Raw genomic sequence first — 26865 nt, 5'->3', positions numbered from 1 at the left:
CTTCAGTCAAATGATCCATGCATGTTCCTAACCTTCTCCTAAAACTAGTGTTTCCTAGACTGAAAAACTATATTTTAAGAGCTAATACTATAGATTTTCCATATTCTAGGGAGAAAATGCATTATCACAGAAGCTTGTGCCAAAAAATGAAAGGAGTGTTTCACCACCAAGGCCTTCAGAAAACTAATGGAATTAATATTGCATTCTACACTAGCAAGATTTAAGCAAGAAAGGGAAAAAATACCTGGCTTATCAGATATTTTCTTCTCTCAAAACTAAATAAAGAGTATCAAACTGTAGATTTTTTTCAATTTCTGGATTCACTAGGCAAAATGTCCAGCCAAAATGTGGTGATTAACTAAAGCAGAACTTCTGACCTCAGCATCGTCTCTTCTGCGTACACTTTGAAATAGAAAGCCAAGTTTTGTAAACTGTGCTAAGTGCTGAAATTTTGGAAGAGGAAAGTGAGGTAAATATATACAATGATTTTAACATAAATAGAAAATGACAAAATAACACAAAGTAGCCAAGTCCTTCTCAGCCCCATAAACATTAACAAATCTGGACAAAGAGGACAAATAAAAGGGAAAGGATAGAAGATAAATTCAGAAGACTAGAACGAGGAGAAAAAGAAATAATGTCCCAATGCGGGAAGGCCTTGAAGGAAGAGAAGATGGGAAGGTGATAGGAAAACCTTGTTTTCTGTCATCTCTCCCACATTCTTTCCACTGAACTGTTTGTACAGCCTCCACCTCTACCACACAGCTACACAGACAGCCCCAACACTCGCTCTCGGCACCGTGTGACTCCTCACAAGAACCTCCAGAATTCCAGCCTCACACAGGCTGCGGTCAAGCCAACCAGGCAACACCAAAAGAGGATTCCCAGTCAGAATCCTCCTTTGGAGATTTCTCATTTTAAACCCAGTAAAAGCACAGCAAAAATAAAAGGCAGAAAATCCGTGCCTGTTTATAACATCCCGTGCTACCTGGGTCAAGGGAAAAAAAGAAGAGGATTCCCTGAGGGAACTGTGTGGAGCTCAGACACCGAAACACGTTCGAAATCAGATTATTTCAGGTCTGGTCTAAAGAGTAATGTTTTACTGGCATAGGGTTATAGCTTGAAACCACAGACAAAAATGTATACCATAAATGCCAACAATACCAGCCAAAAAGTCCTTCCGCTGAGAATATTCCTGAATTAAATTACTCTTCAGATGGTATAAAACGTGACTTTGTCACCACTGCCTATCCATACCAAATGAACCTCAGCAAGACCTCAATGACCATACACATATAAAGAACCTAACTTTATATATAGGTTATCACATATGCTTGTGTGTATATATATATATGCACACATACATACATCCCCCATAGATACAAATAAGTAGGATCAATACAGAAGGATGGAAATAAACAGTTTTCAGAATTCATATTTGTTTTTAGAATTCATGTTTGTTTTAGAAAACTAAACAGTAAATAGCACTGCATTATAAATAATCAAAACACATCTTGACATATAAAGTCAAGACATGACTGAAAAGTGAACACAAAAAATGGAAATATAGATAAGTTCTAAATAAGAAAAAAACCACTCCTAATAAAATGTAGGATCCAGTCCTGCACTCTGTTTCACTTAAATTTGACAAGTTCAACTGAAAGCAAAGCAATTTAAAGCTTCCCATACAAGAATGGTAGGTTAGGGGCCCAAGAATGAAATCTTCTGCTGCCATCCCAATTAGAACAAGTAGAATAGACAGTAATGCTAAAACAGTTTGAACTTACCCACACTTTCCCAGACCAAGAGAACCCACTGCCATGACTTCGAAGTTAAGTTATATTCTGAAAACCATTGTGCTCATTGCCCTTGTGTGGCGGCTTTCATACTAGAACACATAACACCTGCATCTTTGCCAACAATACAGCAGCCAGACTTTTTAGAACAGAGTAGTTCAAATAGCATTAGCTCATATAAGGCGCGTTTGGGCCCTTTTTGTAGCTACTGTGAGCACAGGAACAATTGATGCTGTTAAACATCTGTCTCATGCACCTAATAGCCAATGAAGAACAATTACGGAATGGCAAGATATTTAAAGGAGCTAACTCAGCAAGTTGACAGTAATAATGATTAAGATTTTGAACACAGGCACAGAAAATAATACAGCGTTCATGACAGTCATCATATAGCCAAATTATGAACATGGAGTTCAGTAACTACAAATACAAGAACTTGAAATAAACATTGCACTACACAAGATATAGAAAGTGACAGTCAATACACTTGAGTAGCACAATTAGCTGAATCAACTCCACAGTGACTGAAATGTGTCCTCAGTACTAACAATGAGACAAGAGGAAATGATGTTCCTAATGCTGCGCGCTGGCACCAGAACCACCGTCGCCCCGTCTCTGAAGTTCTGTGATGGCAATGCCCTCACTCCCCACAAATGAAGCACTAAGTATTCCCATATATACCAGCCCACAAGGACATTCACCACTTACTGGGTTTCAGGAAATGCTAACGTCCTCTTGACTCCATCCCCACTAAGGCTAATGCAGCCTTTTCGATAGTCATAGGTGGGCAGAAAAATTCTGGGGAAACTAGGTGCAGACCTGAAGTAGGATGCTAAACAACCCAAATCCTTAAACTGACAGCTTGCATATACAGCTATTGTCTCCTCTTCGGCAAACAGAATATACTTCAAAATCATTGGAAAAATGGGGTTAACATTTTGCATAAGCACTTCAGTTATTAATTGGCTCACATTAACAATCAACTAGGCTAGCATAACAAACGATTCTTGTTACTCAAACTGGCGTCATTGTAATGAGCTCCAAATTAATCTCATCCGTACACAATCACTAATCTTGTTTTGTGCCAACTGAATTTTTAATCAGAATGGAGTGAATCATAGGTTGTTTTTAAAATACATTTTTAATACTTGTCATTCAAAATGAATAAACACTAGAGAAGGGAAGAACTTTCCTATTTACATTCTGAGAAGCTGATTTTATTTATGCATGCTACACACAAGTATCAAACACATAGGATCGGTGAGTACATTTTCAATGAAAATAAAAAATGGTTATTCCTAATAATGCTTGGAGCATGAACAGCATCAGCAACCTAAAGAATTTAGCCCTCTGACTGTAATTAAAACTGTACGACAAACCAAAATAAAGGTAGAGTTGCCCCTCTGTTGTGTTGCTCCTCAATCTCTACATCACTCTAGATCAGAATACACAATTGGACCCTGTGACCAGCAGAGTATTCTTGTAAGGCATATCATGAAGCAGAGATTTTGCAGTGCTGAATTTGATACTCAACCCAAGTTTCAAACTGAGGTGTGCAAGACAAAGTTGAGTTTCAACGAGCATTTTTGACTTGATTCTGCAATTCCAATACGAATTTAACAAAGCAGTTGATTATCTCTGCTTGTAACAACAAGAGCGCTCAACCTATCACTCCGATGCTGAAACACAGGCCTAACCATTTAGGAATTCTTTGGGAAAACAAAAAAAAAAAGCTAGTATGAAATCTTCATCTACAGCATCCACCTTCTAGAATGCAGTATTTCTGGAATCTTGTTTTAGCTGTCTGGCTAACAGCTGCTTAACTGAACACCTGTTACTGCCCTTAGGCGAAAACCTCACTGGAAGACCTGCCCAGGGCCATGGAAAGTGAAGGAGCGAGGGAAGCGATCTGCAGCCCAGCCATCCAAACGTCCTCAGGGAGGTTTACTGACAGCCGCTGCTAGAGCCACACGAGCTTGAAGAATCTGGAGTACCTGGTTCTCCTTTCAAGCTAAGCACAATGCCTGACTCAAGCCACGTAACAGCATGTGATGACTTCTGCTTGGAAAACAAGACGCTCAGACAGATGAGAGCGGCGCAGGAAGGCTCCATGTCAGAATTCCCACAGATCTGGCAGCACATACAACTTATTTAGACACCGTGCTCCTCATTTAATACCATCTACATGCTTTTGTGAATGGCAGATTCTGTTTTGATTGCCAGGAACTGTTGCATCAAAAAGATTGCTCAAGATTAAGAGCATTAAATTATGCTCAAAATGCTAATCTCTTTTTATTTACAGTCAGTAGAAAGTATGTTAAGACATTAAAAAATTCTGTTAATATCTTAGAATCCAGTTTAAAATATCTTCATTAAACACCTGTGAGATCTGTGGAAAAACAAGCAGTTATTCAAGTACTTAGTACAAGCAAGTTATTGTTAATGTAACATTCTGGAAAAAACAACTCAGCAAACCATGTTGAACACTAAAAGGTGAATGCAAAAGCAAAGATACACAGTGTAGACCATAGCTGCAAGGTGGAGATAATGTGCTCTGATAACATGGGGATGGACTGGAGGAGAATGACCAAGGACCTTATCAAAAAAAGGTTAGATTTACATAGTGAATACTAGAGCAAGGCATAATGACCAAAGGAAAGCTGTTGGCTCGCAAATTTCTTTTTTTGTTTGTTTTTAATTAATTTTAAATAGGCTGGTTAGTATCTCATTACACATCAAGGAGCAAATGGCTCTTCAAACCACTTTGAATTAAGAGGATGGGAAGTTTGTTCTGTCTATAGGCAGAAAAAAAGCAATGCTCCTGAAGGAAGCATCATTAATGAACAATGTAAGAAAGAAAGAAAGAAAACTAAGGACGTTTTTATCCTTGCAGGTTTCCCTGTGGATCACTAGTGTTAGTGAATTCTTTTCACATGAGAAATACGGCACCATATCACACTCCATCTAAACAGCATTTCTGCAAGATTCCCCAAATTATCTTTATTTAAGATCTCATTTGCTATTTGTTATTAATTTCAGTTTTCCAGCACATTAAGTGTTCCTCTTCCTTTAACACCGATTGCAGAAAATGGTTGCTAGTGTGAATACTTCTCAGGAGGTTGTAACATTGTGAAGCAACAAAACAGAAGAAGGAGAAAATAGGAGAGCTGGTAAATAAAAGGGTGTGAAAACACTTCTGGAATTGTCATATAAAGTAAAACCTTTTCTGCAAATGAGCCTAACAGAACAGCTATTCAGCAGCACCACGTCTCCTTCCCAAAGGAGTTCGTGAGCTTAACAGGAAAATCATCGGGGGAAGCAAGTAATAAAGACAATCGCTTTTTAAAAATTCTCTTAGGTATGCTAAAAACAATAATTAAACCCAATTATTTTAAGGCTATGTAGTTTCTCAATATAACTTAATATGAAGTGAATAAAGCTAAAACCAAACCACAAGGCACTTGTCACACCACATGTGAAGGGCACTTTCAATTCTATGTCCACTGCCCCCTGTTCTTCCCTGTGACACCTGCACCCCAGAACTGAATAGAGCAGCCCAGCAGCCTCTGACTTGCTTTGGGGAGCTCCCATCCCTGACAGAACCGCCCAGCTGCACTGGAGATGCGCTGATAAAGCACAAGAGAGGCTGGAAGAGAGGGATATGCAAAGACCCTCTCCCCTAGCAAGACTTTAAGCCAGGAGAAGTTCAATTAAAAGCCATTTCCAAGGTGCCTGTTTGGGTCAGTGATTCTCATGTACCCTTACAGGTAGCCTACAAAGTAAAATATATTTAAAGTGTCAGCTGTTTTTTGGGTCAGCTTTCTAATAAAAGCTGAAAATTTTGAGACAAAATTAAATGAGATCATGTCCTCCTGCCTGGGTGCACAAATCACAGGAGAGCTCTCTGGCAAAGACACACACCCTTTTCTGACACAGCCACTAAACTCTGCACCATAACCACAGGCGCTGGACACTTATTGGAAAAAATATGCCCAAATCCTATTGACAAATGATACTGTCAACCCAGAAACAAGGCTGCAGGTCTGCAAAAGCAGCAGAATGGAGCCCAAAGAGATGGGGAGAGTAAAGGAGAAAAACAGTCTGGGTTTCAAAATATCTTAATATGGCTTTAGTAACTACTAGTAACTTCTGAGAGGGGGAAGTATTTTAAAAGCATAAGTGCTGTTAGCTTCGTCCAACAAGGCTTTACTACTTGAGGCTCATTTTGAATAGTGAACAAAATGCTTGTTTTCAGGTTGTGGTGTTTCTTCTTCCATAGTAATAAGACTGTGTGAATATATATTCTCATTAATTTTATTTTTTGACCCTCCCACCTTTTAAAAGCACATTTCTTTGTCTTCATGGTAATACTACCACATATGAGCAACTATCTTTCTTTGACACACTGGTTTCAACAATATATAACCTGGTATTATTTTTCCTCATGGGAAACCAAAAATTAACATCATTACACAACGTTATACTAATTTTTCTGGAACTAAATGCTTTTTAAAGACACAATTGAGCAAATCTTTTTGCTGAGAGATCTTTTAAGATGGTCAGATATTGAATAGGCATCTTTTCAAAGATACTCTCAATAGTTATGTTGAATGTCATCTTGTCTTGGTTAAAATATTTTTAAAACCCCCTACATTTATGGATTCGACTTGAAATTACGCTAGAAGACAAAGTGTTTATACTTCCATATCAGTGAGATACAAGGGGTTTTTTTCTTCTTTATTATGCATGGTTAGCAAATTCCTATTGCTGAAGCTATTATATAAAAGCCAAGTCTCTTTGTATGGTATAAGGTTCTCAGTCAGTAAAGTACTCACATGCAAGGCAGAAGGATCTGGTAAAAATTCAGCATCCTCTCCAAAGATAAAATCTGGTGGCAGGTCAGGATAGTGAGCATTGAAAATTATATCCCCTGAAAATTAATAGACAAAAACATTGTACTTTTATGTATGTGCTGATAAATAAATCCATAAAATTTCATATATATGATACATATTTTAATATACTATTTGATAGCTACATTAAATATATTTCATATACATCCATATATTTTTACCAAAAAAAAAAAAAAATCACATGCAAGATAAGCATCAGATGTTTTGGGGGATGAAGTCAAATTCCTGAGGCACAGCTTCTTCCTCCTCTGCAAGTAATGAAACATGAAATACATTATTGCTTCACATCTCAAATGGCAATCCAAACACTATTGAGGGTTGCCTCAAAATACAGAAAAGTGAACTTATTTTAAAAGAAGTACCACATTTAAATTGCTGTGTTTTGTATATTACGTCAAAGTCAAATGCAAACTACTAAGATCAGGATTTTCAAAATACTGGAGCTTTTAAGACTTACTAGCACTTACTTCCTCTTCTCCTCACCATCCACAAGTCTTAGAAGGAAGAATACATAGTTCGATAGGAATCATTCCAACTATTCAAATTCTGGCCAAGAGAAATGCAGTATCACGCATTTAAACAGAGATACTAAAATTAGCTAAAAATATAAAACTTCATCACAGCCTGGCACTGAGTTCTCATCTTGCTAGTGTCACAGGATACAAAAGTCAATCACTGATGTGATAGTTAATTAAAATATCCAACACAGTTAACATAAAAGTCTACCTTTTATTTCATTTAAAACAAAACCAAAACAGGCATCTATCCTAGAGGAAACTACATAAAATTGCAACAGAAAATGTATCTATATTAAATAAGAGAAAATAATCACTAGACCACCTAAACTGCAAAACAGCAACAAAGAATTCAGAAAAGTTGATGTTCACTAAACTGGATAGTTCCTATGCCACCATAACTCAACCCTTTTCTTCATATTTACTACAATTAAAAAGTCACATAGGACTCCTTACAACAACCCCACCAACTTCCATGTACAGAGCAGGCAACTCCTTAGGTACATTGAAGGAGACAGCACCTTAATAGATTATTTGACTGACCTTTGCTTCACAGATAAAGAGGCGTGTTATGAATAACTCAAGAAAATAGCACGACAAAAAAGCCTGGCCTGAGACTTAGGTAGTTCAATGTTAGTCTGAAGGAAAGAATTGTATCTGTGTTTTTGCCATGTCCTTATGTGATGCTAAGTAACTCACTCTTCATATTGCAGTTGCTAGTCACATGCTTTTGATCTCAGCATTCCTGCTTTAACAGAGCTGATGAGAGTCCATATAGGTACAACTCAGCTCACTAAGAGCTGCATTCCAACCGCATAGATACTACGAAAGCCTGCTTCCAATAAAAGAAGGATCAAAATAACTGCATATTTTTATATTATACCTCCATACTTGATTACTGAAAAACTATTACAGAACCTTACATCACGAGGTGGCTCCAAGACTCTGCTTAGAGTAGCGAGATCAGCAATAAACTGTATTCACCTCTGCAAACTCCACATTAATGGCTGAACCTCAGGAAAGCTGTGACAGCAGGTGCAATGTGAAGGTTCAAGCAGGTACAAACTCTTTTTTTGCCCCAGCGTTTTCGGTTCTACAGGAACACAAAGTGAACTCAGAGCAGCTCCCAAAACACCACCATATGCAGTGCCCCAGTACGATACTAAATTAAAAATGGCATTATTAGTTTAAAATGCTAGGTGGCAAACTTTGACAATTCGGGGTTCAGGTCAGCTGCAAACCCTGGTGCAGTGACTCCTGCTGTGGGACCAGGGCCACCAGCCGGGGACAGGACTCTCTTTGACCACTCAGGTGTGATGTGTGGCCACACTGAGGTCAGGCACGTCACGGCTGCTGCTGGCCCAACGGATCTATTACCTCTCTCTCATGCTTATCATTCTTCTTTACTACCTTCTGTCACATCCTTTCTTCCACTGAGTATTAGTGGCATATCACTCCTTATCCATAGTGAGTGGCCAACAATGCAGATAATTTGGTTTAGAAAGTTTTCATGACCTACTGATATCAAAGAACCGATCCATACAAGGGACAGAATCCAGAGTCAAAATTAACATTGTGATATTTGATTTTCTGCGTTTCTATTATTCTGGACAAGTAAAAGCAATTATAAATAAACATGCCTCAAATCCAAACTCCCAAGAGCATTTAGGAAAAGTCATTTTGAGCCTCAATATACCAGCATTAAAGCCAATGTTTACCACAAGATTATTTTTCTCTATAGTGCAGTCATTCTCCAAAAGGCTATACAGCACACAGCCAAAGCATTCTCCAGGTTTTAAAATAAATAAAACTATTATTTCAGTGCCTGTTAATCACACAATCGCAAAACAGTAGTGCTGAGACCACAGTCAAAACATTTTACAGCCCCATGAAACCCAAAAAGTCATGCTGTTATCCTTATTTTCTAACTAAGCCAGAAACATATCATTTAATGAATCATTAAAACTCTCCTTCCTACAGATTTTTAACCAAATGTAAACTCTAATTTATTCTGCTACAATCAAACCTCACACAGGTTGAGTGACAATTAATAAAGACAAAACAGTTCAGAACAAAATGGTGTTTCCACTTCAATATAAACAGTTAGAAAAGTGCAGTGCTTCTCTGTCATCACTGGTTTTCAGTCCGCCAGTTAAATATTGCCTCTTATGATTGAAGAGGATAAGATCTGACCTTAGAACATTTTTTTCAAGTATTTAAAAAGGAAAAAAGCATCCCTTCAGTGAAATCTTATTCTAGTAGGTCTCACTTTGGCTATGAATCCAAAGACATTCATCCAGTTGCTAAAAGGAAAGAAAAACATAACTTTCCTTTAACCGTATTAGATTCTCCCATGTGACCCCTGGCCTCTGCAACTTCTCTGCTCCATCCTCTTCCCTTCCACGTAGGTTCTCTTATGCCTTGCTTAATTTACCGTACTAGGAAAGAAAAGTAACACCTCTGACTTTAGCAAGCTTAGGTACCAAGGAATGAGTTTGGTCTGTTCACAACTATGAGCATGAGCTATTTTCATAAGTTAAATATTCTCAACAAAAAGACACCATTACAAGTCAGACTAAAGATTAAGGGAATCAATCCTAAATCTGATTTTTGTTCTTGTTAAATACCACAAACCAGGGAAATTAAAATTGACATTAGCAGTTTGCTTGGCAGGGCTATGACGCATAAGTTAAAAAAAAAAAAAGCTTCTTTATATTAAAAAAAAAAAGGTATTTATACAATCACAATAGCCAATGCAACAGCAAATCTGGTTTTACTTCACATAAATATTACCACTAGTCTCTGCAGTGAGCTTACAAAATGAAAGGTGTTAAATATTTTGAATCACCAGCTACCAGTTTGTCCTGACCTAATTAAAATATCCATTTTTTTTAACAAATACTTCGTTTAATACTTACATGATATAACCTATGGCTTATCCTCTTCAAATCATGCCATAAAACCATAACTTTTTCAACCAATAAAGCCATCTGCAAAATCATTGTACTTAGAGTTTGAGAACAGTTACCACTTTAAAATTGAAAGCAAAACCACAAAAATAACCAATATAGACCTGCATGCTCTCTCCTTCTTGCCTAAATAAAACAAATACCCTTTTCTTTGCATTTCCAGCACTTGCGTACGTAGTTCCTCATATGTTTCAACTGTTTGCCCTTATTCCCTCGACAGATGGCAAACCTTGTGCTGTTTCACAGCACCACTGACCATGGCCATTCCAGTGCAAGAACAACGCAAGCAAAACCTTCACACTCAGACCATATTTATCTCATTTCTGTAGATACACTAGCCAATAATTACTCCAGTGGAATTACACTTCAAGTTAAATACTACTACAGAATTTAAAATTACTTCAATAAAGTCAAAGTCGTGGAATCAAAGATAAATTTAGAAGAAAAAGGATGTATTATATATCTTTTGGTTTTCATTATCCAAAAACGTTACTTCCTCTTCCTTTTCTCTCCTCAGGCAAACAGCATTAAATTTCAAAGTATTTTACATTACGGGATTTCAAAGGAAAAGTTAATATGCTCACAACAGACAAAAAAAGATAGAAATATTAATGCCTAAATCTACAATTTCTTTTCACACACACACACTCACTCACTGTTCTTTTCTCATCTAACAAAATACATAAGCAAGTCTGTACCAAAGTGGTGAGGATTGACTGTGAGCAAGACAGGTGTAACTCTGAGAAATTTCTTAAATCCTGACAGTCGCTTTCCACTGGCCTACCCTATATATAGTTTTTCCTCTCCTAATAACTTCAATTTTGGGTTTTCTTTCTTTTTTTTAACCATTCTGTCAATTTGGTAGTACTGAAAGATATTGTACTGACTGTGCCACAGCATTAACATCCCTGATTACCTAAAGGCAGCAAAATTAGAAAGCAACACATCAGTTAACTTCCTAAACTCTACTTTTGAAAGGATATCTATATTCTGCAGCTTTTTATGACCCCAAGAGTTTCTAACTCAGCATTATGTATGTAGAATAAACTTTTGTGTCCCTGCAGCCTAGAAGAAGACCAATCTGAACAAAATTCATGCTATGAAGGAGGTCAATTAATTTGTTTTTTAAGAAACAAACGAAAAATCCAAACACAACTCGACCATGAAATGCATTCACAGATAACAGGAACAGTGTTGATGCAAGCAACCAATCCTATGTGTAGTGTCAGTTTGGGAAAAATAAAGAAACTGCTCCTGCTGAATACTAAAAAAAAAAATAAAATTAAATAGAATTATGTTATTCATCTATTCAGAATACTAACCTATCTCTTCTACTAGCTGCACAAATCACAGACGAAAACCACTGGTCAGTCCTCTCTATAAACAAATTCTCACCTAAACCAGCCATTGTTAATTGTCTTCATAGGTACAAAAAGAATCAGTTGTTCACTATGATCTGGAACCAAGATACTAGGTCAACATAGTATGAAAGGATTTAAATGAACTAAATGCAGACCTGCTGACTTCACTGGATTCCAGAGGTTTTTGCTCTACAGGCTTTAAGTCAGAACCAGTAATACACTACCTTCAGAGTCCCTTATTAACTGTTTGGCAAGAAAGATACAGTTCCTGAAGTGACCATACAGCTTTGGTAAATACAAAACTACTACTGGAAGAAGATACAGGAGATTCTGTTTTTTTCTGTGGTGCTGCTGCTGCCAGGCTGTTCTCTCAAGTAAATAAGGATAATTAAACTTCAGAAGCTCTCCTTAAAACAATCTGTTGAAGCAGGACTTCTGCCCACACAGGATGACAGCTACCCTCAAATGATGCCTAGGAGTATCGTTGGACCTTTGCTCACCTGACCATAAACAACAATCCTATCACCGCAAAACAAGTGTAGCTTCAACTTTTATAGGTTTTTTAGTGGAAGTCAGAAATATTTCTGAAGCTTAGAGCCAATATCTGGTAGCAAGCAGTCAGGACACTTTTGAGCTTCATTTCTTACTTCACATGTGAATCAAGGTATTAGAAAAGGAAAGGTACAAAAGTCAGTATTAAGGACTCAAAGACATCTCATAATAGAAAGACAATTTGGAATAAAGGGATTTGATTGCATTACAAAAAAACCCAAACTTTTTTCTGTACTTCTGTGACAGTCCAGATGAAATCATAGGTACTCCACTGCATGCAAAGCTGCCAAGGACTCAGTGTCCATGAGCCTGTTTCAGTTGTTTAACCAAGTTGTTCAGTGTCATTGAGATGCCTCAGGGCACATTTATGGCAGCTATGACACAAGGTTTTTCAGAGAGATCAATGCCCTTTGGGTCAGCAGCTGAAAAGGCCAAGCAAGATACCTTAAGGAACCTCAGACAGAGTCAGCTACCTATAGTCAGGCAAGCAAATCAAGTCCCACTTTTACAATAAACAAAAAGAGATACAGGAAGGATTTGCAGGATGGTTATTTGGTTCTTGGGCAATGGGTTCAAGGTGTGTTTTTTTCTTTAGCTTCAACTGACAAATGCTGCCGTAGGAAAAAAAAAAAAAAAAAAAAAAAAAGAGGCGTAAGACTGCATACAGAAAGAAAAAATATCTTCTGTTGCAAAGTGGGCAAATCTGCAAAAAAGGAGTAAAAGCAAATGAGCTGGATCTCAAGCTGAACAAGAAGGCAGTGGCACAATCTTATATAGTTGCACTTCTGTAGCCGAGCAAATGCTCGCTTAGAAATTTTAGTGCTAGAATTGAAGAGGACAAAGATGAGAAGAACAGACAGGATAAGATATTTACAGAAATTAAAGACAGGCAACACTGAAGAATTCATAACAAACAGAGATGCTGGGTAGGTGAGAAACAAAAGCCAAAAGTGAAGGACAAATAAATTGAAACAAATGGACTGTAGACCAACAACAGTAACAGCAGCACAAACTGGAGAAGAAAGCAGGAAAGAGCAAAGTAGGAAGGCACTATGGTAATGCCAATGTGGTATTACCTAAATTCTTTTAAACTTTTTAAGTCCACACTTAGAATCATAGAATCATTTCAGTTGGAAGAGACCCTCAGGGTCATCAAGTCCAACCATAACCTAACTCTAGCACTAAACCATGTCCCTAAGAACCTCGTCTGAACTTGTACATAACTTGTAAGGTCACTTCTCTTGATGCAGAAATACACTATTTAAGCCTTATACCTGCCAAAATATCTGTCACTTACTTGCTCAAGGGAAACCCAGGACATAAGGAGAAGTGTCAAAAAAAGAAACAATCCAAGTGATTATTTAAAAGGGGAAAATATTGCTGTAAAACTTTGTATTCTAAGAAGCAATAAATATAATAAAAAGATTAGACTCTCAACATTACCCAACTAGGCACATTCATTAGACAACAAACAGGTCACCGAAAGAAGATTCATTACTCCAGCCATGTGAAACGAGAGTCAGCAAAATTTCAGAAAACATCTTGCCTGGAAAAATCTTTGGTACTTTGCATGACCCACAAAAAGACACTTACCATACAGGTAATTATATCACCTGTGTATAATCTGCCTTACGGCAACCAAAAAGTCCTTCCCGTAAGACCCTCAACTAAACCACAACCTGTACAAAATGACCTGATGATGCACAGAAGACTGACACATGCATTGCAGCAACCTAGTTATGAGAATCTTAACTCTTACAATAACTTGTACAATCATTTTTACAATTGTCTATTGGCACAATAAACAAGTGTTTAGCAAAATTTGCAAAGTGGTTTTTAAAAGGGCAACAAGGAGGTAAGGCCCTTCTCCATAATTATCATTTTGCTTGTTTCTGATTACTTCCTTAAAGTAGAAAGCCACAGGAAGACCAGATGAACTTACTGAAAGAGTTCCATCACAGGAATAAAAGCAGGTGAAACTCTGTACAATGATGGACAATACTCTTAGACTAGTTGGGCAGCAAAACTGACTTCCTCCTCTAAGGCCTGTAACTAAAATGAGATACTAAGAAACAGAAAATCAGAAGAAAAAAACAACAAAAAAAGAAAAACTAAGCTTCAAACAAGACAAAAGAAACACTCTTTGGGATCAAGGAAACCAAAGTGGCGGCAGTAGAACCCAGAGTTGTAATCCACTCACATAAAAACAGGAAAAATCAGACCGAAGACGAAAATACTAGAGTTCAAGAGGCCACAGAGAACAGTAGCATCGCAAAGGCAACACATTGTTTAATCACCGTGAAATTCCAGATGACAGCACTCAAGGACAGAAAGGGAGGGAGGCATCAGTGTCTGAAAATGTGAAGAGCACAGGGAAAAAAAAAGTCAGGGTCTCTTAAAAGCAAGAAGCAGTGAAAGCCTGAGTGAAAATGGAAAGCCAAAACCAAGAGATTCCAGGGTTTGCTGAAACAAAATTGCAATGACCAAGGAATTGATTCTTAATGGTGTGTTTCAATTACTAATATTATTTGATAAAGACTATTATAGCTTATAACTCTGCTTATCCTGACAATTTCTACTATGACATCTGCCTTGATGTTTTAGCAACAAAGACCCATATGTCTTCAAGAGTTACAAAACACTTCACCTCAAAATACACAAATACTTCTCCCAGAAAGGATAACAAACTTTGCTAACTGGACAGCCCTACCTGCTGAGTAATGAAAGACAGCTCTGTATACCATCTAGAGTAAGCTTTGTCCTTGGAAACAGATTCAACCTTTTACAGGATATTACAGTCTTCTTGGAATTAAAACTCCTATTAAGAGCTTTGAAAAAATCAAATATAAGGAAAAACACAGAGTTTAATGTAGCAGCATTGAGTGATGGATGAACTTACAAAAACAATACAGCTGTCTCAGATTTTAACTGACGGTCTAGCAAGAGTAGGCTCAAGTTTTCCAACCATTCTGGCCATAAACCCACAAAATTTATGGTTTGCCTTGTAGAAGAAAATAAAGTAAAAGTGTGTCTCTGAAAGCATCATCTAAAAATTTCTGAAGTGTGATGGAAGATGATTAGCATGACAAACTAATTTATCTCCAACATCAACATAATTTCTTCTCCAGTATAAAGTTGCTGATATCTTCAAGGTCTCCAAGGTCCCTGGCTGCAGCTGAGTAACTGTTCAGTAGACAACATTCCAGCAGCTCGGAATACATGTGAGAGTCAGGTGAACGTGACATCTGAAGAAACTATTGAATAGCTAACTGGATCTCAAGAAAATGTGTTAGAAGTACCAACAAGCCATTCTTAACTCACAGGATGTTTGATCTTACCAAGGCTAACAAAACAATTATTTTATACTCCAGGTAGCCAGCCACTGCGTTGTCTGCAAGTATACTCTCCCTTTTTTCAAAAAACAGTGAACTTCCTGGTCTTTCGGAAAACGAGACTGTGACTATGCCGTTATACTTCTCTAAAGTACCACACCAACAGTTTTCAACACACAAGGATTCATACGAGAGTATTTGCACAGCGGCAGCGGTTATGATTGATGATATGCAAAGATCTGATCTGTTGCAAAGAGGATGTAACGCAAACCACAAAGGAACTACCCACTTCAGCCTGTATTGGGCACCACATAATGAAGACCATACACTGGAGATCCTGAACATTTCCAGCCAATCTTTTTATTCTAGCAGATTTCGCAACTTTCCTTTGCAGAAGTATTCTGCCCTTGAAAGATAACATATCTAGCAACAGCCTACAACAAAGTATCTACAAATCTCTGGTTGCACACTATGGCTGTCTTCCCCTGCCATCATTATAGATCTAAACATAAAATTATTAAAGTTTTCTTGAAACCGCTCGCATTGCTATTCCACATGCTGCGAGACTGAGTGATGCATGGCATTTTCAAACATGTAATGCTGAAATGCAGAGGATTATTATTACTTGCATTCACTGCTATTATTAGGTACCTCTGGAAAAGATACACTTGTTCACACCACTTTCAGTTGGTCATGTTAAAATATATGGCATGGTTAAACTATGTGTTTTGGGTTTTGCAAAGGAGGAGAAGAGCACTAGTATTATAGTTGTTCTGTTTAACTGCTTATGTGATACTCAAAATAGAAGAACTGGGGGGTAAAAAAAAAGCTGATTTATCAATATTTAAGTTTAATGTTTAGTCCATAATCATATTTCTAGGTACTTTATCTAGACTACAGCCATTTAGTATAGTAGTGCTGTCTGGATACCTGTGTCCTCACATAGAGGCATTTTAATCTACTAATTTTCCTTTATGAATCAGGAACATCCTAGGCTCTACTTAAAAACAAGAGTTAAATCTCTCTGAATGTAATAATAGGGCCCTATATGGTGACAAATGAGTTACTACAGCCCCATAGAAAATATTCTCTAGAGCAATGTCATCTGATGAAGCTTCTTTTCACTGCATCTTGATCATACCCATCAAACAAGTTTCAAGTAGAATCTATACATTGAAGGACACAACAAGACTCAACAGGTTGAGTCTGCTACACAATAACATATTAAAAAAAAAAATTTTAATAAGGACAAAAAAAAAAAAATTTCAATCTACCAGGTAGGGTAGCTGGCTTCATAGAATATGGGCATTACTTACAGAAAATTCTGAATAAGTACATACCCATATCATTTTTTCTCTTTTTTTTCTCTCTTAAAATATTTGCTAGATAGGACTTAATAATCCATTTTTATCTTTTGGAAATGATCTATTAGTAAGCCTCTTGAGCCATGATTTCATACTTTTAGAAAAGATAAAATAGTCATAGTAGACTGATACATGAGCCTATTTCCATTCTTGAACACATGATGGTAAGTTTAACTGTGTTGATTTCTGTTCATAAAGGAGAAAGGCCACTACATAATTACAAGAAAAACTACTACAGAAGGAATACAACAACATTCTTAATACTTATTATGTCTTAGAGAGCTATAGCACATGCATGACGCACTCTAATTGGATACTACCAAAGTAGTAAGTGTTTTAAATGTTTAACATTTCTGTTCACACTAAGTACGTGCCTCTCTAGATGGCATATTTGCACAGACTCACAGGGTGGCTGAGGTTGGACAGTAGCTCTGGAGGTTGCCTGGGCCAATCCATGGGCTCAGAGCGAGGTCAACAAGAGCAGATTGCAAAGGGTCATGTCCAGTTGGGTTTTGAGTATCTCCAGGGATGGAGATATATGAGCTACACAAGCTCCAAGCACAACCTGTTCCACTGTTTGACCATCCTTGCAAAAAAGTTTTGTTATTACATTTAAATAGAATTTTCTGTATTTTTATTTGTGACCATTTCCTTTCAGTGACCACCACTGAGAAGAGCCTGGCTCCATCTTCTTCATTCCCCCCATCAGGTACTTATACACATTGACAGCATTTGCCCTGAGCCTTCTCTTCTTGAGAAACCCCAGCTCTCTTGGCCTCTCCTTGTACAACAGATGCTCCACCAGTCCCTCAATCACCTTTGTGGTCTTTTGCTGGATTCATTCCAATATGGCCATGCCTTTATGGTACCAGGGAGACCAGAACTAGACACCATAGTCCAGATGGGATTTCACCAGTGCTGCCCTACATCTAAAATTGCCAAGCTTTAAATATTACTTTATCTGAAATTCTTCACCCTCTCTCATATTTCAATTGTTAAGAGATAAAAAAGACATCTCAACCATTTTTCATACGCAGATTATCAGCAACTCAAGTGTTTAGAAAACTATTTTTTACCTTCTAAAAACATATAAATGCAATTTTTATCCTAATTCATTGAACCACACCACAGACTAAGCAAAGAGTGGGCAAATGAGCCAGCTATCTACAGATGCTCCAAGAGTAAGGAGGATTTATCCACAACAATAAATCAGAAAAAACAAAGTCACATTTCTCTGATCTGGTCAATTATATCAGTTACTGTTTAGAGATACCTAATAAAATATAATAGACTGACTTCTTTTATTGGAATTTAATAAAGAATTCTTCCTAAAAGAAAAAAACAACACAAAGTATATACAAATCATAAGCCAGTCTAAAAATGGTCATGAGATTGTCTTAGTCATAACATTTCATTAGAAATATTGGGGGGGAGGGCAGATTTGTGCCTTGTGGCTTTTAGGACTCATTTTCAAACTTGGAATATGAAGAAAGGCTATAAAAACTTATTTTAAAAATTAGATACTCTAACAGTTGTATCTTCTTAGAGCTGAAGCTTTAAGAAAAAAAAACAACACAAATACAGGTAACTCAAAATTAATTAGACATACCGGAAAACTTAACATGATATAGAACACTGTTACAAAAAGAAAGGCCAAGATGAAATAGCAATAGGTTTTAACTTACATTTGAGTGTTTCTCCAGCATAAGGGATATGTAGCTTAAACCGATCACAGCTAGGTCCAGGTGTCAAGGATGTACAGCTAAAAATGAAGATAAGAGAATAATGTGCTAAGCAGTTACAGATGGTAGCAGACGCCAACATTGTTCTATGGGGTACAAATGAGTGACATAGGAAAGATGTTGTGCGTCCTAGAAATACTCATGGCTCTGGGAAAGAAGAAAAAGGTGGGAAAGATGCAGGAGGCTCATTCTCTTTTGATCGCAGTTCTCACAACAGCATGAGAATCTTTAGGATGTGTGCAAACAATCTTCTTGCCCATTTGAACACAGAAAATACGCACATAAAATGCCCTGGTTTGAGAGAGTTACTAGAATAATATCAATTAGTCAGTCAAAGCCATGAAATTCTCTGCTTCGTATACAATTTTGCGTGTCACAACTCTCCACATGCCACAGTAACATGGTTACATGCTGCCCATTCCTGCCATCCAGATACCCCAGATAAATCTTCATTTTAATACATCACGTCATTTTTACCTATTTTAACCTTTAATTTTTCCTTCATGGAAAAGTCTCAAAGTAAGCCTCCAGGTGAGAAAGTTTCAGAATCAGTTATTTGATGCAATGATAACTGAGCATGTAAGTTCATGACCTGTGACCATTTCATATCTCCTGTTTACCTGGAGCACTGCAACAGCAGTTGGGTCTCACAGCGATAAGTGAGCATTTTATGCACACAAAAGCCACTGAAAAACTCTTTAGTGTCTAGACCAGAGACATTCAACATTTTTGCATCTTTTAAGTTGTGCCAAAATCTTTGCATAACAAATAACGAAATACCTCAGCTGCAAAACGAGGAACAGCAACACAAATTGCTTCACTAGCAGGAATGGTCCCTGGAGCTCTCACCACTGTGGGCTGGTAAGCAAATGACAGGCCTGAGTAGCAAAAATACTGGAAGTCCTTAGCAGGACATTGCTTTCCATATCTAGGGATCCTGATAACCCAGAAGTCTTCTTGAGAAATTTTATGGACTCAGCACAAGAGCTACACTTCTTACAAGCCACTTAAAGCTCAAAGCTAAAGACCAGCCAACTCTAGACAAAACAGTGAAAAGAAGGTAGATAAAGGTAAAATAACTCACCTAAGCTCATATAATCACTGGTAGAGCTCTAATACCAACCACTGACAATACAGTGAAACAAAAAAACATGCTTCCTGGGCCACGCAGCCAAAAGCAAAAAGACAGGTAGGCCAGAAAGCACAAAAATTCTGATCCTACCCTATCAGATACAACACGGCAACTCCTGCAGCTCTGCCTTACCGCAGAAGAGGGGCAATGTTAATTCTCACTAACATACTCAAAATGCTTCAGAGAGCCATTTCTCTCAGATGCTGGCCCTACAGTCTCTTTTCTCTTCACACTTGCAAGTTAAGGAAACCACACACACTAGCTTCAGATTGTTTTTATTCAGTAAGCTACATTTACTATTTAATCAAATTTGTGTCCGCATGTAGCTTCACCAAAAAGCAGCCACAGAACTACAGATCAATTAACTTAAATGAAGTTTCCACAAAAATACCAGAAAACATATGGAAACCACTTGTGTGCACCTAGAATCTAACACAGACCCAATTAACAGCCTACATTGATTCAACAAGAATACACTACATTTTTCTCAGTATCATTACAGAAATTAGACAACTGGCTTTGCAAATAAAAGGGCATCTTCACTTTAGACAGTTTTTTTGCAATGTCTTGTGAGAGCACCATGCAAAACAGCCTATAGCAGGGGTGTCAAACTCATTGTCACCGGGAGCCACATCAGCCTCACGGTTGCCTTCAAAGGGCCGAATGTAATTTTATGACTGCATATGCTGACTGGAAAGCAAGTTCCAGAGAAGATAAATTCACATCTTGCTTCACCTACAAAGAACACACCGACTAGGTTTTCTTCTGGTAGAATACTACTTTGCATTTCATTAGAAGACTGATGATGGAAAAGAGATGGTGTTTATCACACCTGCCAATGATGCCAATATGAAACTAAATGGCAGCATGTTGGACAACAAGACCAGAGCTGAAAAATGTTCTGATTTAATGGCCTGGAATATTTTTTGAATTACATCTAGGTAGGTCTTAGTAAGAACTGCAAGCACCACCACCCTCACTGGGAGTAAAATCAGTCTGACAATATGAAAGATTTGAGCTCCAGCAAACAGAAACAAGAGAATATAATTTTTTCAAAACCACATTTTTTTAGCAGGCGAGAACAGCAAAACACGTGTGCCCAGTGTTAGGGTATTTTAAAGGCTGTGGATGAATTTAACAGCTGTAGAGTATTATTGTCTAATTTCAAGTAATTTCTTAGGCTTACATCACACATAAAGCCAATTCTAGGAAGCATACCAAAAAAAAGCAACTCCAAAAAAATCCTTCACAAGTTCAAAAATATCTCTGTTAATATTTAATGGAAGTTTCTTTCAAAGTATCACAGGTCACAGTCTGAGGCACATTTTTCAAATACCATCGAAATAACATTGTTGTTAGCTTTTCAACAGACACAAAAAATTCTGATCTTGCCAATACCCTACAATATTTTCTTTTAGCACAATGGGCCATTTGAAAATACTTAAGAAAAGTATAATATTCTTCAACATTAAAAGCCCAATTTAACAGTAAATGTCCCTAAAAGCAATACTAAGTATTTTTCCTATATTATCATACTGCACTTGAGATGTTTTTAATTTTATTGGTCTAGAAGTAGATGGAAAGTGACAGTATTCACAGCCCTTTTTTTTTTTTTTTTTTGTGTCAAATTACTCCGGCTAGGCTGTGCAAGAGACTCCAATAACCACACCAGGCTGAGCAACCAGGCAAAAATCTTACATACATCCATTTCAAAGGAGGCAGTTACTTTTAGTATAAACAGTAAAAGAACAAAACTCCTAAGGCAAATCAAAACTTTGGTGTATATATAGCAGTCTATGTGTGACCGTACTTCAACAGAAGGCCACAGATAATGGCCTGGCTATAGACATCACCTCCTGCTTGAATTTTCTTAACACACAGAACTGCTCATAATTACAAATGTACTTTACCCAGAAGCTTGGCCTCTGTCCTCTACAAAATGTCAGATTTTACATTTGCTGATCCTTTTACTTAATGTGGTCCACTGAAAAGGAATTACTTTTAACAAGGTCTTATAAAGATTATTTGTTGCCCTGTCTTCACAGGGAATTGACAGAACAGTAATATCTGGTGTTAAAAATAATTTCAGAAGCTGACTCCATCTTCTGATGAACAGATGTGCTATGTCCCTCTTCAGTAAGGGAAAAATATTACACTGGTTTGCATATGTTCACCTAAATAGTCAATATTTTACATAGGAAAGCCATGGAAGCAAGAATTAATGCTCTGATGCTCAGAGCAGTGATACAAATTAGTCTTCATAAGATGATTAATGCTGTACAACAAGATCTCCCACAATGGTTTCCCTACTAAAATATCAAAGAATCATCAACTTGACAAGTTTCAGGAACAAAGGAATAGGCTTGAATGTATCGTTTAAAACCACGCTGCCCTACTCAAAGGAGCTATGCTGAGATCTACAATTGAAATCTGGTAGATGGAATCAAATATACAAGAAACTGTATCTGCTGAGAAGAGTTTATCATCAGCTTTTAGCTCAGTTCCTTGAGCACACAGTAGATGAAATTTGAGTTGAGATACATCACATCCTTATAAAATATATATTCCAAGCAGGAGTCAAGTAGAACATTGCTTTGTTGCGTGTTTGATGCGTCTTGCAGTTGGGATTGTCTGTGACCTGTTGGGAAAAGGTTTCTTTCACAGTAATAAAACACATGTAAACTAAACCAGTTCTTATTCAAAGAATAAAGTTACTGTCAGCACCAGATGCTCAGCTAGAAGTGCTCAGAATTCTTTGCTGGCCACAAAAGGAAACAGGAAAGATTATCCAAGAGAAAAAAAGAAGCGAGTGGAGGGTGGGGAGGCACAAATATAAAAAGAAACTAATAAATCAGAAAAGCCACTCAGTTTTGTTGCTTGGAACAAGGCATCAGTCTATAATGATAAGTATAGTCGAAGGTATCTTTCTGCAAAATTAATACTTCTTCCCAGAGTATTCTAAAAGCATCTAAAAAGTCAGTTCTAGTTGAGCTTAACATTAAGGTTTTCTCTTACACCAATGTATTTCTAAATTGATTTTATTTATGACTTCTGTTTCGTTTAAGCTTAAAAAAAAAAAAAAATGTTCCCTTTCCTTCTGAGCCATTTTGATACTTTACAGGACTGAAGCCATGATGATAAGGAGGACTGTGATAACCCTAGTTTTTAACATGGTCTTCCTATCAACTGGTCTTCTACAACCATCACTCGAGAGTGTTCCCAAGACAAGCAGTTTTAAATTATCTGTGCCAGCTGAAGGGATCATAACGAAAAAAAGACCTCAACTGTTTACCACCTTAACCCCTGAAGTCTGGAAAAAAGTGGTTATTCTATCCAAAGAATTAAATCAAAACCAACCCACCAAACCCACCAAGACTGTCCCCCAAACCCATCCCTTTATGTCCGAAAACTCCAGTCTGAGGATCATTTTTTACACCACCACTAAAGATCTGTTGCTTAAAATCATATAAATCCATAGCAAACATCCAGAAATGCCAACAGAAGTACAACAGCTCTACTGAAAAAATATACAATCTCCTTTTTATTTTGTCTTTTTAAATTGGTGGTAAAGGCTTATGCCTCAATATTCACGTCAGATTTATTTGATTACTATCAAATTTCTTGATTAATAAAAGGTATTCTCTGTCATTCAACTCTTTCTTAAATCACACAGAAGCTTTACCACCTTTTCTATCTGAAGACAAATCATCAGTGAATTTTACTGTACAATAGCAAAGAAAAATAAGACTAAGAATTTTAGTCACTATGGTTTCAGGAACTTAATATTGAGGCTGCCTAGAGATACAAAAGCTTTAATTTCTTGATGCTCAGGCTGCTACACTTGCTGTTCTTGAGGATCAGTACTTTTTGGATAACAAACAATGCTTTTTTTTCCACCAGGCTGTTGATGTAAAAGCCAAGAAAGCTTCACACAGCATTAGAGATACCTTGATGGAGAACACTGCTAAAAACCAGCACGCATACAAATAAAAAGAGCAACACTGCAGAGGAAGTTCTGACCACTGGTTGTATACCCAACCCTTCCCAGCTCTAATATACCTAGTATATGCTTATAATTGCTACTACTTATGTCATCTAAAGATACTGTTAGGAAAAAGGAGATCAAGTTCCTTTCATAATACAAGAAGCTAAAGAAGAAAATTATTTTAGTAACAACAAGACATGATTCAGTCAGGCAGGGGTTTAGAGGCTGAAGGTTTTGTCAGCAAGAGTCTAATATAAATCAGAGGCAAAGACAGGTAAATCTCTTGTTACTAATAAGAGGCAGCAAACTCAAAACTCCACCCAGAACTCTTATTGTGGCATTTGCTAAGAAAAACACAATGTTAAACTCAAGTAGAACAGCCTTTGTTGATGCATTTAGATCCTTCTTTCCTCCCATTTTTGTAGATGGAAATCTGCTCCAGTGCTCCTTGAAGATACAATATTTCATCCCATTTAATTAAGAATTAATTGCAGAATTCACAACAGATGGGGAAGTCATCTACAGAGGCATTAAGAATAATTAAAGTGTGTGGAGGGGGGAGGAGAGTGGAATGAAGGCCAGCAGGTGACAGGTTTTTTTGCAAGGATCGGGAAACAGAAAAATGGTGAAAATCACGTTTTAGAGAGCTGACACTGATGGTGAAAACCTGTATCGTGATGCAGCTCTCTGCAACAGTGCACAAAGCTTTACAGGCTCCCAGAGGCCTGCAAATACACAAGAATACTGAGCAGCTGCTGCTGAAAACCAAGAGATTCAACCAAAATTCTGTCAATCGGGCAAAATTTGAAATGGGAGAGATAGTCTAGTAAACTGATATCCATCTTCAGTTCCCCTTCTTTATACAGACATATGTATTAAACAGATGAGAGAGAGGCACTTGCACTTAGAAAAAAAAAAGACATACACCACTGCTTCTGGAAAATAAATTCAAGTGATTGCTTCTTACATACATATTTTAATTAAAACATTAAAATTTGAAAACAAATTCGTAATTATTCCGAATAACTTTCTAATAGATAAACCCACTGTTTTCATAAAACTCATGTGTACCCTAGCTGGTTTCTTCAAACTATAGACAGAGATTACTTTTGGTATTGCAATACAGATGATGACGATGTTTTTGAATCCTGTTAGTATGGACAATATTCCATAATTGCAACAGCATTTCAATCCATAGTTATCAACTGGGAAACTTCAATGTGTCTGCAGATATGTCAACTATATTCCCAACCAAACCTTCATCTACTGTAAGTGCTGCTTTTCCTATTTATACATATTTATGTTTTCTTGCATAAATTTCATCATACTAATTGGAACTTACAGGAGTGAACTGCTAGGAAGAACACATATCCTAGGAAAACAACCCCTCACTTTTCTTCTGCACCCATAGGCAGATTTGGATTTTTTAAAAAGTTCAAATAACTACTTAAAATTAAATCAGCAGCCAGCAACCTGCTTTCACTAGAAACACTATACAAAAAGCACCTAATGACTACTGTCATTAGTAAAACAAATATAGCAGCTGTATCAACAGAAAATGCGTATTTCCTTAAAACAAGAGTTTGTCAAAGCAGGTGTTACACGTGGGGTGAGCTCTGGGTCTGCTTCTAGAACTGCAAATCTCCTTCACATCTGCCCCAATCTTGTGGCAGGTGTCCTGCAGTCTCCCAAAGTACAGCTGCCACTGCTGGAGGCAAATGTTCAGCCCAGCCTCTACAGGGGAAACAGAGGAAGCACATATATATATATATACACACACACATATGGAACTTGATGATACTCTAAAATACACCTTTTTGCAGTTTGATCCAGCACCGCGTAGAGGTGAACCACATGTTACTCGTCACACCCAAAACTACTTCCTATAAAGAGATTTTAGACCTGTACAGTATTGCCACGAACCATATGTTGACCTAAGAAAATGGGAAGAGCAACAGTAACTCCAAAGTGTCAGAAAATATTTATCATTCAAACTTGTTATCACATGGACCAAAAGACATGCCATATTCAAATACAAAGCCTCTTGTCATCAACAACTGTGACCACTTTAGGATGAACCAGTTCATTGCATGCTGAAGCAACACTGTTGGTCAAGAAACCAGTTTCTGGCACAGCGCTATTTGTAGTTACTTTTACTTTCTCTGAGACTGCAAATAATAAGATGTAGACATTAACACCACGTGAATACACTTACCATTTAGCTATAGCTTTATTCAGCATGACTGCAGATAAGGGTAGCAGCAAACAATCACTGGAGCTTAAAAAACATTTTTAAAATAAGTACCGAGGCCTCATATTTGTTCTGACACTGTTTGTTTTATTTTCAGGGAATACTGTTTAGTTTAATTGTCTTGGTTTTATGTATTTTGCAATCATCTCAGAGAACTTCTATATTAAATGAAAGCAAACTCCCTGATTACGTTTCTTTTAGCATCACAAAGCCCCTGTTCATTTGCCCTGGGAAGGCTGATTTTTAGAACAGCTCTCTTCCAGTCGTAATAGTAGGATGGGTTGGAAAAGGCCACCATAAAAAGACAGAGCTGATAACCAGCACCACATTTAATATACTCGCAAGTGCACTCGAAAAAAATTACTCTTAGGAACAGGCTATCTCAAAAGTTTCCGTTCGTAAAATCCCTACAGTTTAGTGTGAGAGCTCATTATTCTGAGTCTCAAGGAGCTAGTTACGATAAAAATTAAGAACAACAACTAACAACTGGCAAAGGGATGTTCTCAACAAAACATGCTTTACAAACAACTTTCATAATCAAACTGATTACCCTTGTAAGCAAGATGTTTCATACATACAGGTAATTGCCTTTAACTCCCTTCAAAAACTACACATGGTGCAAATACTTCCCAAAAGAATAAAACAGAAACAGAAAATTGAAATTTTAATGAAGGAATGAATGACAAATTAACATAAACAAGAAAATTCCTATGGGATAACACTCATAATGCACACTCTAGTAGATTGTTTTTGTAAACAAACTAATGAATTCACAATATATAAACTATCTTTCTGCCACACGTTCAGGCAAGGAAAAGGCACTACTTCATTATACTGTAAGACCAGCTGTACCCCAAATCCTTGGAACTCATAAGCAAAGTTTTAGAGAAGAGTATAACCGAGTAGCAGATGTATCCTTTGGATTTCCCCTGCTGTTAGATTCAAACTCCTGT

At 37.2% G+C, this 26865-nt stretch overlaps 1 protein-coding gene across 2 annotated transcripts in view; it reads right to left on the bottom strand.

Moving 5' to 3' along the window:
- BABAM2 (BRISC and BRCA1 A complex member 2) overlaps positions 1 to 26865 on the bottom strand; it is a 174147-nt gene that overhangs the window by 132545 nt on the left and 14737 nt on the right. For both annotated transcript variants that reach the window (XM_065630389.1, XM_065630390.1), the window contains exons 3-4: positions 18488 to 18564; positions 6632 to 6726 (exon numbers count right to left, since the gene is read on the bottom strand). In XM_065630389.1, coding sequence (XP_065486461.1) covers positions 6632 to 6726; positions 18488 to 18564 — 172 coding nt within the window. The remainder of the gene's footprint in view (positions 1 to 6631; positions 6727 to 18487; positions 18565 to 26865) is intronic.

The sequence above is a fragment of the Caloenas nicobarica genome, chromosome 3 (assembly GCF_036013445.1).
Source record: "Caloenas nicobarica isolate bCalNic1 chromosome 3, bCalNic1.hap1, whole genome shotgun sequence".
In the NCBI taxonomy this organism is placed as follows: Eukaryota; Metazoa; Chordata; class Aves; order Columbiformes; family Columbidae; genus Caloenas; species Caloenas nicobarica.
The sequence above is the reverse complement of the archived record's forward strand: the minus strand, read 5'-3'. Positions and strand labels throughout refer to the sequence as shown.